We start from the raw sequence: 15,434 nt of genomic DNA, 5'->3' as shown, positions 1-15,434 counted from the left end.
TGGTCATTTGCTTTAACACACATTGACAACTTTTTATGCTGAACCACACCATGGCAAAAATTTGTGATTTAGCCACACTTAAATATAGATACAAGCCTCTAAAGTGGCTAAAAATTCATCAAGTTATTTTGAGAGCAAAGGTTTGACTGCTAGGGAATTAACTGTGCTAATAAGTGTTTTACATTATTTTACAGTATAGAATGTAAATATAATAAAACTTCAGCAAATGCTCATAAGGTCATAAAATCTAGACGATCATGGTGGAATGTTATGTTGTTCAGAATGTTTTAACCCTACAATGCATGGTGGTGCATATACGCATTGTCACACTCAGTTTCCATAGCCACTATAAAGCAGCAGTATTTTTTAAGGCTCTATCCTCGCAGCAGTGATAGCATTATTGGCAATTTTCACTGTGTCAGTCTGCTGTGAGGTGTAATCTTTGGTGTTGACACTTCGTGTTGAGTACTAAGTGTCTGAATTATCAATAATCATTGTTGTAGCTGAAGATAAGCACTAAAATAATATATTTTGATGGCCTAATTTGGATATTTTATATAGGCCTACAAACAAGACTGAAACTTCAATGCTTCAAACCCGGATATTCATAAACTTTAAAAATTGCTTGTTATAGGTTAATAAACTATTGTATAAAATGAACTAAGAGACCCCTTCACCCAGCTACTTTGGTGGACCATGGAGCTGACTGTCATAAGTCATCACCATTCTATGATGACAAAAGTCAACTGCAATCAGTTAGGGAAATGTTACCAATGGTCAAGGAGCTTTTATGATGTAGGTCTTGATTTTACTGATGATGCCCAAATTTTTCCATACCATAATGCCTGGTTGATGACAAAATCTCAGTTCCTGTAGAAGACTTGCTGCAACCCATTTTGTAAGAGAAAAACACATAACCAAGCGGTGACCACTACAATGTCTGACAGGTTGAAGTTACTGACTAATGTTTTTAAATCTGGTCAGAAAATTTGTATCAAACGTAGACAAGAAGTGGCCCAAAAAGAATCATCCCACTGAAGACATGGACGTTATTGATGCCTGCTCTAGTGCTAATACTTCATTATCATCACTTGGAGAGTTACCATTAAAGGTTCAATGGATCAGCAAAAGGGGTTCGATGGGATACATAAAGTGCAAAGTTCTGAAAGCCCAAGGTAGCATTAATAAGGTAATTGCTAAGTTGCTCGTGTGAGCCAAATAGATACTGCTCAAATACAAAAGGAAGAGTGCCAAAAATTTAATTGAAGAACTGAAGCTTCAGGCTTCAAGAAATTATAACAAAGTTCAAATTTTGAACCTGGCAACAAATAGCTGGACTACTGGAAAAAAAAAAGCTAAAGATTTTGCTGTATCTACTAAAACAGAGAAGCTGTCTAAGAAACTAAAGATAGAAGATGGGATTTTAGCAACACGTGCAAACCAAAAATGGAAAAAACTAAAACAAAATGTCCTCACTTTTTTCTTTTTTTGAGATGATGAGTTTTCTTGTTTATGCCCAGGCTAAAATGATTGTGTTGCAGTAAAAATAAATGGGAAAAGGATTCACAAGCAGAAATATCTGCTCCTTCGAAACCTGAAAGAAATGTTCATTGCAATATGTAAATCAACTGAACTTCTCACTACAGTTGGTGCTTCTGGATCACATTCAATATGTGTATGTGCAACTCATCAAAATGTAAAATCCTGGTTTTGAGAAAAAAAAACTGTACACAGTTTGGAATCAAAAGATTGTATGCTGCAATGTTGTGAGGAATGTCCAGGAAAAATACAAGTAGAGGCTTTTAAAGACTATGAACCTTAAGAAACAATGTAATACTGACAATAGGTGAATACTGACAGACACACATTGGAGACATGTCAGAGATGTTTAAGATTTCATGGAGACACTAATTTTGAAAATTACCGGTTTAGGAAGCCATCACTTTGTGACAAAACCTTAAATTTTATACCTTAAGCAGCTAAAAAGAAAACTTGCAGAAAATGAATTAATTATATTGAAGTATTTTGCTGAGAATTAATCATTTGTTGTTGAAGGGAGCTCATACCAGTCAGAAACCATAGCTATGTAATGTGGACATTGCTCTTTAATCTGTTTTTGAGTGATATAGATATTGAAGAGAAAGATAAGAACATATTGTATGCGGATGAAATGACAGTAAAGAACAGTGATCAAAATGTGTAACAACTCAAAAGAAGAATACATATTTTTGCAAACATCACAGCACAATGGCTCACGGAAAATGACCTAGGATTATAAACCCTAAAGAGACTATGCATAAGCATTCAGAAATAAAGGGAAGTCTGTGGGTCGGATGACACAAAGCCAGAATAAGTAAAATTCACAGTGGATAATGTGCTGAAATGGAACAGCATATTAATTCTTTGTGCAAAGTTCACCGTGGACTTTTTAAACTGTACTTGCAGTGTGGGGAAACTAAAACATTCAAATAGTGCATTCACATTACAGAAGGAAGTAATTAGGATCATTTTAAGAATGTAGTTGGGCTATGTATTGCCACACTTTCCACTTATAAAACTAAACCTATTCCAACTAATTGTTATACAATCAAAGTTTCCCCCATACATTTATTTCACAGCTCTGGCAAGTGTGACTGCAAAATGTGTATTAGGGAGCCGAGGGATGAAATTTTCAGTTACATCTCCTGGTGAATCAGATAGCTGGTAAACATACCAAGTTGTAAGCTGATTTCCAAACAATTTTGCAACAACTTCTATTTTCGTCAGTATATTTGGTACACTAATGTGCGTTTGAACCAGTGCCCTTTGTTTCAAAGGTTGTTAGTACATAATCTCCTGAAACTTCAGTTTTGTATTTTAACTCGCAACCTGCCCGTGGTCTAATCTGTTATAACTACTATTAAAGGGCGTTTGTTTCTGTTTGAATAAAATCTTTTATATTTTCCTAGAAAGTCGTGACAAACTTGAAGAATATTCTGTAGATTATGGAGAGAGTAATCGGTAATGACACATACTTTTCGACTTAAACATTTAGTGACAGCCCATATCATCAGAAATATTAACAAATGTTATCTACGCAAACTCTGTACCAAGTAGTGTAGGAAACTTTGGAAACACACTTCAAGGTGCTTTCAGTCAAATTTTTCCTTCTCAGCTGCTGTGGTACTCAACATTAATTACTCTACGACTCTAGTTTTCCCCTTTCAGAGTGAATGATATCCATATAGCTTACACCAATGAAACAAAAAATATGGAAATTTACAAAAACGAGCAATAAAGCATTTCTAAACTGCAGAGAGAAAATATCTGTCGTGACAAATCAGGCATAGATTTCTGAAACCATACATACCTAACTGCTTACATGACAGCTCAGAACACTGCTCACCCAGATGCGGAAATTCCATCACTACGGTGGTACACGCCACAAACAAATATCAAACAGCAACACACCCAACATCCAAGTACGTGCACTCTAAGGGGGGAACGCTGTATTTATAAAGTCCTTCTCAAGCGTCTGACACAATGTATGAATCATCACTGCAATACTACAGTCATGTTACACCAACTTGCCTGTAAGCATTAAACATCAACAACTTTCTGCAGCCAAGGAACATGGAATGTGCAGTAACAACAACTCACGTCCGTCAAAGATAGGAAATTCCGCAGGCAATCGAAAATATCGATTTCCACTGACATCACGGAAGGAAATGCGAAAATAATCAGCCTTGTTTTCACAGGCAATGAAAACATGGATTTCTTGTAGAAGTCATTTGGGGTATCAAAAAGTACTAAGAATGTTTTGGAAAGTGAAAGAAGCAAATGAATGGCTAAAATTGCTTTTAAATTCCACCCTGTAAACGAAAGAATATCATATCAAATTTACCCCCAAATTATTTAAATGCTACTCTTAAATGTATTTTTCTCCAACAAGTCACACAGAGAGATGAAGCTAAGGACACTCAAAAACAAATATTCAAATGGGGTCATTGATGTGCCAGTTTATGTATTTAAAAAGCCCTCACATTATGTAATAAAACCACCAATGTAAACAATAAACATTCCTCCGCATCTGGGACCGATGATGTGGCGCAGTGGTCAAAACATTGGATTCGCACCTGGGAGGGTGATGGGTCAAATTCACATCCGACCTTCCAGATTTATATCAGAGATTAGATTAGATTCAGTTTTCGTTCCATAGAACTGTGGGAAATACGGTAACGGAGATCAGCAAAATAGTGACGCCCCATAGAGATATGATTTACACACTATTTATCGCTGAGTACAATATACATAACTCGTGTATTCGTTACAAGTGTACAGAACAAACTAACTCTTACTACTTCCCAGGACAGCAATCTTCCTTTTCTCCAATCAGAGATGTTACGCCGTCACAGAGCCCCAGCCCCCCCCCCCCTTTTCCGTAGTGTGGAGCACTTGAGAAGAGTCTGCGGCGAGGCATCATCTGTCAGGAGTAATGTAGGCGCCTGAGTGACAGTGGATGCGATGCAAAACATGTAGTCAGCCAGGGCCGCAGGGCACACCCAAAGCACGACGCTGGGGGTGCAACTAATGGATTACAGTTCGCAGCGTTAGCAGATATGGATGGTCTCGGCAGCATCTTTTATTCTTGCTGACTCGGTGCCGTTATTTGAAGAGTGAGGCATGTTGGTCGCGTTACTGTGCTTTGTTGCATCCATAAGAGGTGCTGTGGGGCCTGCAGCAGTGTAAGCTGTGGCAGTGATGATGAGTGTATTGTCTGCTGGAAAATGGGAGGTGAGTCCTGCCATGTCAACTTCTGATGGGACAGAAGTGGTGTGCATGAAATTGTGTATGACAGTGCTTGCATCCGACCACTTGTTTGTGTGGTTAGCGGTAATCACAAGTCATGAGGTCGGTATCAAGTAATGCGACAGAAAATAATAGCAGAAAATAATGGAGATTCACACGTACTTGGAAATTGACTGACAGATGCATAGGAAGCGGTGGGGCAGGGAGTGCCTATTGTGACTGGTCCGCTAAAATCCACACCAGTTTAAGCTGGTTCACAACACTGTTGTTTGCTTTCTAGTAATTTCAATATCAAAAGTGTTGTATAGCATTTCAGTGCTCAGTATGGTTCTTGGTATGGCAGTTGTAGGACGGGTTTCATTGCGTGTATTTGTAGCATCACATGAGAACATGTGGTCAGGTCGTTATGAATAAACATTAATTGTGTCAAATAATAGGAAAGTGGTGGGACATGGATATTTTGTGTATGTGTGCACACATGAGCAACTAAGTCTGATAAGTCCCGGTCTGTGGGGAGCGCATTTCATGTGCTACAAATTCAGCAGGTAGGGGCTTTCCATATAGCATTTCAGCGAGTGATGCATCAAGGTCATCTTTATGTGTCATGTGAATGCCCAGAAGAACCTATTGACGGGTCTCAACCCTCGATTCTAAGTGACACGTGAGAGCAGCTTTCATCATTGAATGCTACCATTCCACGAAGCCATTGGATTGATGATGCTAGGTGGCTATGTGGAAGCGGTGGCGTCTGCTTAGGTGGCATAAGTCACTGAATTGTTGAGATTGGAAGAGCCGACCTTGGTCCGACATTAAGGAGGCCAGGTGGCTGAATCTGGCAATCCAACTGTTGATGAAAGTTCCCACTACCATCTCTGCTGATATGTCAGAATTGTGCTTGACCTCCACCCATCATGTCACATGATCTATCATTGACAGAATGTAAAGGTAACGATGTGGTTTGGGGGGTGGCCCTGCAATGTCAATGTGGACGTGCTAGGAGTGCCCCTTTGGAATGGGTAATTTACCAAAAGGAGGGCGGTGGGGTGGTGCATGGCTGCCAGTCTTTGCCTGCTTGCACAGAGTGCAAGTCCTGGCCCACGCGCAACAATCCTTTTTAACGTTACGTCAAACAAGCTGTTCTGTGATGAGGCATACAGTAGAGTGCAAGGTTGTGGAGAAGGTCAAAAATTGTCCTGTAATACGTCACTGGAATGACTGTTAAGACCCCTTCATTTGAAACTTCACACCAAACTTGTTTGGTCGCATTGGGTAGTGGTTTGTTAAACAAGCTGTGGAGATTGGCGTTTGTAACTTGTGAATCTGCGATCCTATCGAAGTCCAACTTGGTGTAGGTAGCTACAATATGGAAAAGATAGTCTACAACAATTGTCGTAGTGGTCCCTTATTGTCAGAGGGCCCGAGCAACCGACAAGCAAGATGGGTTGCTGACCCCTTTTCAGGAGTGGGGAGAGAAACATTGCCAGCGGACAGTCTTTCCAAATAAACAAGGAACTACTTCACCAGACAACATGTGACAGTGTTCCACCAAACGGAACTCATACGACTCATGTAGCACGCCGTCGACCTGGCTTTATAAGCACATCTAGACCATCAGACCGGCAGGGTTTACCAACGCTAGGAGCAGCTCCGGCCAGTACTTATGCCGGCCCTAGCATTTTATTCACTCACCGTAGCATTGTGGTAGCACGTTGTATTTTGTAGTGTAGATTTTGGTCAGTATTTTCTTCCATTGTCTTGCTTCCTTATCTGGTTTGCCACCACAAGAGTTATGAGTTTTTCTGTTAGTTCTTGCGTTTAACACATAGTGTATGGCAAGAAGGCGTTTTTCTTAAATTGTAATAAAGTGCGTTCAAATTGACTGTTAGTTCTCTCCTGCTGACCGCAGTACACTACAGGAAAATTATTGGCACCTTTGCCGTATTGCACATCGTTAGCAAACTGTGCTAAAAAATCTCTGTGGCAGAACCTCCTGGGTGCAGAATCCACCAATGGACTGCGGAATGTGTCTGCCAATGCACGACGGTCTGTACATATGGTAACAGGTCTCGCCTCAAAATCATCTTGAAAGTGACAAAGTGCTTCATATAAGGCTAGTAGTTTACAAGTAAATGTGGAACATTTGTTCCGGCTATCAGTAAGTTTGTGCGAGATAAACCTGAGTGACTGAGTGGTCCCACAGATCTGTTGCATGTTACATGATCACTAGCACTGGACACCATAATTAGATGTGCATCAAGCGATGGTTTGCAAGAATTGTGGCATTTACAAACATTATTTTATTTTGTCAAAGGCCATTTGCGTTTGCAATGTCCAATTGATGTGCTGTTTACCTCATGTATTCTTGCTGCACAATGCTTGTGTGGGTGGTAATTTCCTATAGAAATTATGACTCCTAAAAACCTAAGTAGCTCCTGGTAGTTATTAGGAGGTGGGAGGAGGTGTATATGGTTAGTTTTCTCAGTTGTAGGAAGCACCCCAGACACGACTATGTGGTGCCTAAAAAGGTCACATGGGTATATAAAACATTCTCGGTATTCTTGCCGTGTCAGTTCTGGATAAAATCTCGAGCCTTCGACGTTTACCTCCATCGTCATCGTCAGGAGCTGACTGTCTTCAATGTTGTTTTTTTTTCTTTGTTGAACTTGGTGGGCTGGCAGCAGCTTAGTATGCCGCTCTTCAGCCTACAGACTTTGTTTTAAAAAAGTGAAGATAATACATAATAAAAAACAGGCGGTAAAATCGAAGACTTAAAGGGTAACATGGCGAAAAAATCATGGAACTTAAAACAGAACAAAGAGATGATGATATTAATAAAAATACATATGAAGCAGACAGGTAAAATAATAAACAGACAATTAAAAAAACATGGCGATAGTCTGGTTTCTGTTCGCAAAGGACATAAAATTCACACCCAGCGACAGCATGGTTTCTGTTCACAACACGGGAAAAGATGAAACAACACTGACCATTCACTGGAACACTGCGCTAAAATATGACATACCAGAGCCGAGAGCATGTGAGGGGAAACTAGACAGATGAGGGGAAGATAAAAAAGGGGGGAAGGTGAGGAAAAGCGAAGGGGGGGAGGGGGGAAAGGAGCCAATGGAGGATGAGGACCCATAAGAGGGGTGGGGGGGTGCTGGGCAGACGCGACAGGGATTGGGGAAGGCAGAGGACATGAATACAAAGGGACTCGGGGGGGGGGGAGAAGGGAGGTAGGGAGGTAGGGAGCGGTTAGGCGGGGAGAAACAAAGTATGGAAGGGGGTAAGAGGGAGTCCAGGGAAAGGATGGAGGAAAGGAGGGGGGTGAAGATCAGAGTTGATAGGAGGGATAAATGGAGGGAGAGAGGGCATCATCTGGGAGGGGAAGTTGATGGAAGACACCTTGGGAAAGGAGATGAAGGGTGTAGAGATGGAGGGAAGGGGGGACACAATAGGGAAGACGTGGCAGGGGGTGGGGATGGGAGAGGAGAGGAGCAACCAAGGGGTGAGGGGGATCAAGGCGGCGGGAAGTGTAGAGTATGCGGATATGTTCGAGGAATAGGAGCAGATGGGGGAAAGGAATGAGGTCATAGAGGATCCGGGTGGGGGATGGCAGGCATATAAGGAAGGCGAGGCAGAGTGCATGACTCTCAAGGATCTGGAGGGACTTGTAGAATTTGAGGAGGGCAGATATCCAGGCGGGACTGGCATAACAGAGGATGGGACGGATTAAGGATTTGTAGGTGTGGAGGGTGGTAGAGGGGTGCAATCCCCATGTCCGGCCAGAGAGGAGTTTGAGGAATCAGAGGTGGTTGTGGGCTTTGGATTGGATGGAGTAGAGATGAGGGATCCAGGTGAGGTGTTCAATGCTGCTGTGGTAGCCTTTTTTATAGCCCGTGGATGGCTTCTGATTGGTTGGCTTATGATTGGTCGGCGATTACGTACTGCTGTCACAGACAGTGCCACTGTGTGCGCTGGTGGCGCCACCGCTTCCGTTGAAACGTAAACCTTGGAAGGAACGTCTCTGCTCCTCTCTGCATCAAGCGCTCTTTTCCATGCACAGCTGGGATGGTATCCGCTATCACGGTTAGAGTTCTTTTGGTTCATTCTTATTTCAACAGCCTCCTTAATAACAGAATCCCAGTACGTGGTCGGCATGGGTAAGAATTTTAGTTTCATCGAACAATATTTTATGTTTGTTCGTGAGGCTATGCTCCGCAATTGCCGATTTCTCCAGTTCTCTATTTTTAATGTGGCGTTGGTGTTCTGCACAGCGGTCGGAAACGGTACGAATCGTGTGACCAAATTGCTTCCACACTCACAGGGTATGTTATAACCCGAGGCACCCTGAGGCCAAGATTGTCCTTAACAGGGCGCATCATCTCCTTAATTTTCTTAGGAGGACGAAAATCGATCCTATACCTCGTCTACGCAGGACTCTTCCTATTTTGCTGGAAATCGCGCCACAAAAAGGAAGAACCGCAATCGGTGTTTCATCCTGTGAGTGTGCAGCATTTTCACGTTTCCTTTCTTTGGAGAACGCTGCCTTCATATCGCGTGCACAATAGCCATTCTTTCGGAACACGTACTTCAGATGGTTAATCTCGGACCTTAAGTGGTCCTTGTCAGAAACTGTTTTTGCTCTGTATACCAACATGTTCAAAATGGGTCCCTTCTGAGCAGGATGATGTAAACTCTGTGCATTCAGGTATAAATCGGTATGTATCAGCTTATGGTATACAGAGTGGCCAAGACGCCCGTCCGCCTGTCGTTGTACTAAAACGTCTAAGAAAGGCAGTCTCCCTTCCTTCTCCATCTCAACAGTGAATTGTATATTCGAATATATGCTGTTCATGTGTTCTATGAATACTTGGAAAGCTTGTGCGCCGTGTGGCCAGATCATAAATGTATCGTCAACGTAACGATAAAATTGGGATGGACGGAGGGGAGCCGAATTTAATGCACGTTCCTCAAAACTCTCCATAAAAAAGTTAGCCAAGGATGGAGACAACGGAAAATCCATCACCATACCGTCCGTCATTTCATAAAATTTGTTACCATACAAGAAGTAGGTGGTCGTCATCACGTGCCGGAACAACTTTATAGTTTCAGGAGGAAAATGCTGACGGAACTTTAACCGCGATAGCGAATACCATCTCAGCTGTGAATGGAAACGAGCGCTTGATGCAGAGAAGCAGCAGAGACTTTCCTTCCAAGGTTTACGTTTCAACGGACGCGGTGGGGCCACCAGCGCACACAGTGACACCGTCTGCGACAGCAGTACATAATCCCCGACCAATCAAAAAGCCGACCAATCAGAAGCTGTCTACGGGCTATAAAAAGGCTACCACAGCAGAATTGAAGACATTCAGCTCCTGACGATGACGATGGAGGTAATCGCCGAAAGCTCGAGATTTTATCCAGGACTGATGCGGCAAGAATACCGAGAATGTTTTATGTGTAAGTGCCGTCGCGAAAAACTTCGTTCCCGTAAGGTCACATGGGGTTGCCGAAGCTGGCACTTGTCACCATTCATCATGATCCGGTGGGAGGCCAGTTAATCAAGGATAATATGCAGGTTGTTGCCATTGTCTTGTTCGTTTTGCAAAAAGATTATATCTAGATAGGCCTAACAAAAAAGCAAACTGAACAGTACGCTATCAATGAATCTTTGCCATGTCTGTGCCGCATTTTGTAGTCCGTACAGCATGTAGAGGAACTCAAAGAGATATAATGCTGTGTTTATTGCAGTTTTTGATACATCTTTAGGTGCCATCGGAATTTGCAGGTATGCTGTTTTTCAGTCAATGACACTGAAAATTTTTTCCCCAGCCAAGATGTGGGAAAAATCGTGCAAGTTCAGAATGGGCTAGCTGTCAATGATTGTCTGAGCATTGAGGTAATGGTAGTCACCGTGTAGGCGCCAAGTACCATTCTTTTTAGGAACTAGTTTTATAGAGTAGGCCCAAGCACTGTCTCACGGCCTGACTATTCCAGCTCACAAAAGTATGTCCACTGCAGCTTTAGGCGCTTTATGTTTGTGGGGCGCTAGACAACATGGGTGGCGATGGACAGGGGGACCTGGTGTGGTGGTAATGTGGTGGATTGTACCATCCTGCACAGTACAGATTGTATGTGGTCTAATGAGGGGGCGTGGAGCAAGTCCAGGAGGTGGGTCACAACATGATTCGCCATTGCTATTAACGTCACACGACGTTATATCATGAGTGCATTCAAGTGAGGCTTGTGACATTTCACCAACCTGAGAAGTGTCCTTAGTAGTGGCGCTCTGTTAGTGATCATTGTCAAGGTGAGTAAGGTCGTTGGGATGCTGTTGAGCTGCATGTGGTGATGTGGTAGTATCCACGATTCGTCTCCATAGTTTTTCAGTGTTGAGGCGCATGACCTTATTGTAATAATGAGTACTTGGTTGCCTTTAAGCGTAGCTACTTTAAAAATGCCTCACTCTATAGCTTAAGGCCAATTGGTGTGTCAAGTGGCGGCATGGTGACCAAGAGAGTTACTAGAATGAGATTTTCACTCTGCAGCGGAGTGTGCGCTGATATGAAACTTCCTGGCAGATTAAAACTGTGTGCGCCGACCGAGACTCGAACTCGGGACCTTTGCCTTTCGCGGGCAAGTGCTCTACCATCTGAGCTACCGAAGCAGGACTCACACCCGGCCCTCACAGCTTTACTTCTGCCAGTATCTCGTCTCCTACCTTCCAAACTTTACAGAAGCTCTCCTGCGAACCTTGCAGAACTAGCACTCCTGAAAGAAAGGATATTGCGGAGACATGGCTAAGCCACAGCCTGGGGGATGGTAGAGCACTTGCCCGCGAAAGGCAAAGGTCCCGAGTTCGAGTCTCGGTCGGCGCACACAATTTTAATCTGCCAGGAAGTTTCAAGAGAGTTACTGTCCAGCAGGTAGTGTATCACTGACCACACCACTCATTGGCTGTTGGATGTCCAGTCATAATAGGATGACATTATTTAAATCCAGCAGTAGTTGATAGTGGTGCAGGAAATCAGCTCTGAGGACTGGTTCAACTCTCTCTGCCACTAGGCACCTCCGAGGTATTTGTGTATCTGTTCTGAGGTCGAGCATGATTCCAGCAATTGCAGTTACAGTGTCATTGGCTGTGTGCAGTTGCAGCAGCAATGGCAGGTGGTACACTGCTCACATAAACCCCAGTATCAATGAGGAGATACGTGTGCAGCCATCTATCATGGATGAATAGTCTGGAACTGTCTGCCCATTGAAACACTGTGTCGGTGCTGTTTTGTTGTGGTATGCAGAGTTGTCTTGTTAATGAAAAGTTGCCCAGTGCGCCTATGTCATATCACAGTTCTAGTCTGGGTAAGCATAGGGTTGTCTGCAGCACTGTGCATCCTGCTCTAATATCGTATGCAACCAGCAGTAGCATTGCTGTGTGTTGGGCGTGGCCAGCCGGAGTGGCCGAGCGGTTCTAGGCGCTACAGTCTGGAACCGCGCGCCCGCTACGGTCGCAGGTTCGAATCCTGCCTCGGGCATGGACGTGTGTGATGTCCTTAGGTTAGTTAGGTTTAAGTAGTTCTAAGTTCTAGGGGACTGATGACCTCAGAAGTTAAGTCCCATAGTGCTCAGAGCCATTTTTGTTGAGCATGAAAGTAAGCAATGCAATGGGTCGGCACAGCATTTGTTGATACAGAGTGGTAGTGGCCATGTGGAAGGGAAAACAATCTCGGCTATTGCAGTAAGCAACTGCTGTCCACCAGAGCCATGAAAGGTGCTTGGGGTGGTAGAGGCAGGGGGCATGGCCCAGTTCGGGTTGGTCCAGCCATCGTTGGGCAGTCTGTGGCTGCGTGGGATGTTGGGGCACCTAACTGGGATCATTCAAAATTAGTTTCCGTACAGGCCTACTGGGCGTCAACTGCAGCGTAGTGCTGTTGATTGTTGGTTAGAGTGGGATGTTGTGATAATGCCTGCATTCTGTTAGAAAGTCAAAGTTTAAACTCCAGAGGTGCCTCCTCATGCGCTATCATTGCTGTCTGTATGTTCACTGGTACTTTTAGGATCCAAAGTGTCCAAGGCATACAATCAGGCAGTAGCGCTGGGTCAATTAGAAATCGCAGCAGCACCAGAGCGAAGACTCCATGCTGTTGCCCAAATTAGAGTCGCTGATGATGAGATGTAGGTGCTGTTAGGCGTGTGTGTTAGTCACTGTAGCAGTGGTGTCTTGGCAGATTCGTATTTGTGAGAAGTCATACTGTCCAAAAGCGAGAAGCTAATGTCTGCACTGTGTGCGAGGTGGTTAAGATGAGTGACGAGCTTCTCATTGTCCCCAATGATGCCACAGGTTGACATAAAACTCTTGCTGAGGGCAAACCACATTGTGGGAGAATTTACGAGGAACAAAGGTAGTTTCGCACAGTGGTGGACAGTATGATAGTTGTCAGTGGGTTGATTGTAAGGCACCATCATGAGATGCGTATGGCACTACATGGGAGGTGCGGGATGTTGGTGCTTGAGATGGGCAGGAAATGCTGCTCAATGGAAGAAATCATGTGATAAGGCAATTCATGTCACAGCATGAATGGCGTCGGCATCACACAATGATGTGCATAGAACTTGTGTGTCTGTTTGAAGAACAGCTGTGTATGTGAGTGCAGTTGGTGCGTATGACTTTCCCAATATCAGATACCTGAGACAGATGTAAGAGTGCACATGAGCTCGTGACACCATAAAGAAGGAAGGCATGGTCCATTTATCATCCAGTGGCACACCCGGTGTCTCATGGAGATTGTGCAGACGTGCAGCCAATCGCAACGCCGCTGACATGGATGTGATGTCACCTGAACAGGAAGGGAGCAGTACCTGACCATGCGAAGTCGAGGTCGTGAAAATGACATCCTCGTAGCCCATAGTTGGTTTTGGTGCTGTGTGTAATTGATGCACATATGAAGCACGGTGCTGGACCAGAAACCAGTTGGTTGTGATCCCCAGTGTGGCTGGGATATGAGTGACATCATAGTCTGCCTAGTAAATCCGATTTCCCAGATACTGAAAAATGATGTAAATCCTGATCCTGTTGTTTGTTGGTAAATGGATGATAAAACATAATGATGGAGTAATATGGTACAGGGAGGCACCCATAGAGCTCAGGGCATTAATGGTGGGGTGGGGAGCATTGTTTATTGTGATTCTCTGCAGCACTTTTGTCTGAAGTACCTGGAATAAATTCACTCATTGTCAAATCTGGAATATTTATCGTGAAGTCACTCGGTAAATTCAACACTCGTTGCGGCACAGTTCACTGCTTGACATCAGTGGCAATGCAAGGTTGGTCTGAAGATGTGGCAAACAATGAAGGCATCGTCGCTATGGCACTCAGCACAGTAGTATCATCCAAGCCTTTGCAGATATCTAGCAATCTTGCACATGGAATGTTTGTGGGATACATGAGCAGTTGTTGAGAGATGTTGTCGACATTCCCGAAGAAACAGTGAAGTGGTACTGTTTGTAACGGCAACATTCGTAATGGCTTAACCAGTGCAACAGATTTTCGACTTAACAGCAAAATCGTGGTGTGACACGAAAATTCAGAATCACCACTGTGGGAAATGGGACACTGGAGGTGTGACAGCTGAATAGTGACACAACATTAAGATAATATTTCAACTCTATTTATTGCTAATAAGGAAACCTCCCCATCGCATCCCCCTCAGATTTAGTTATAAGTTGGCACAGTGGACAGGCCTTGAAAAACTGAACACTGATCAATCACGAAAACAGGAAGAAGTTGTGTGGAACTATGAAAAAAGTAAGCAAAATATACAAACTGAGTAGTCCATGTGCAAGATAGGCAACATCAAGGATAGTGTGACCTCAGGAGCGCCGTGGTCCCGTGGTGAGCGTGAGCAGCTGCGGAACGAGAGGTCCTTGGTTCAAGTCTTCCCTCGAGTGAATGCCGGCACGGTAGCTCAGCGTGTTCGGTCAGAGGGCTGGTTGCCCACTGTAATAAAAAAAAAGCTGAGTAAAGGCATCAACGATCAACTTGAACAGATGTCCTGTGACGTCCGCCCAGACCAAACGCAACGAACAATACCGAACAAAAGAGACGTACAAATAAAGAGAAGCATACGAGCCGTGTTCAAAACTCCTTCATGTCATTATTAAAAAAAAAGGTGAAAAGTTTAATTTTTTATTTTAGAGAGTATTCCTGCTAACGAGGCTCCCTGGCTGGCAGTTAACTGTTCGCTACTTTGGACGGGAGTGCTTTAAATACGTGAGATGTATTCCGTAGGCAATATGAATCCAGCAAATATAGCTCGCGACTTCAATAACAAGGTCAATGAATATTTTCCGACCTGTAAGGAATCGGAAAGTTCCTTAAGGGATCGAACGATTGTCGAACATTTTTATGATTGTTTCCTGCATTTGTTGATACATAGTACGTGTGGTGATGACGATACCTTGCTGATTGCTGCAGGGCTGTATGTACCAGATGATGAGATTGTTGACGATCCGTACGAAGAACACGACGAGGAAATACTGCGACTTCAATCTGATGGTATTTCTTTGGGTTACATGAAGGAAATGCTCCAATACAGGTTACTGTCCAAAGCAATTAAAAGACGCAAATATAGATTATGGAGTGAAGT

The 15,434-nt window shown here is 43.6% G+C and overlaps 1 protein-coding gene across 1 annotated transcript in view; it reads right to left on the bottom strand.

Moving 5' to 3' along the window:
* LOC124621844 (AN1-type zinc finger protein 2A) overlaps nucleotides 1-3,607 on the bottom strand; it is a 63,757-nt gene extending 60,150 nt beyond the window's left edge. Inside the window, exon 1 of the mRNA XM_047147289.1 lies at nucleotides 3,350-3,607. Within this exon, the coding sequence (XP_047003245.1) occupies nucleotides 3,350-3,404 (55 nt within the window). The 5' untranslated portion in view covers nucleotides 3,405-3,607. The remainder of the gene's footprint in view (nucleotides 1-3,349) is intronic.
* Nucleotides 3,608-15,434: the final 11,827 nt, after the last annotated feature.

Source organism: Schistocerca americana, chromosome 7 (genome assembly GCF_021461395.2).
Source record: "Schistocerca americana isolate TAMUIC-IGC-003095 chromosome 7, iqSchAmer2.1, whole genome shotgun sequence".
Lineage (NCBI taxonomy): Eukaryota > Metazoa > Arthropoda > Insecta > Orthoptera > Acrididae > Schistocerca > Schistocerca americana.
This window is presented reverse-complemented; position numbering and strand designations above follow the sequence as displayed.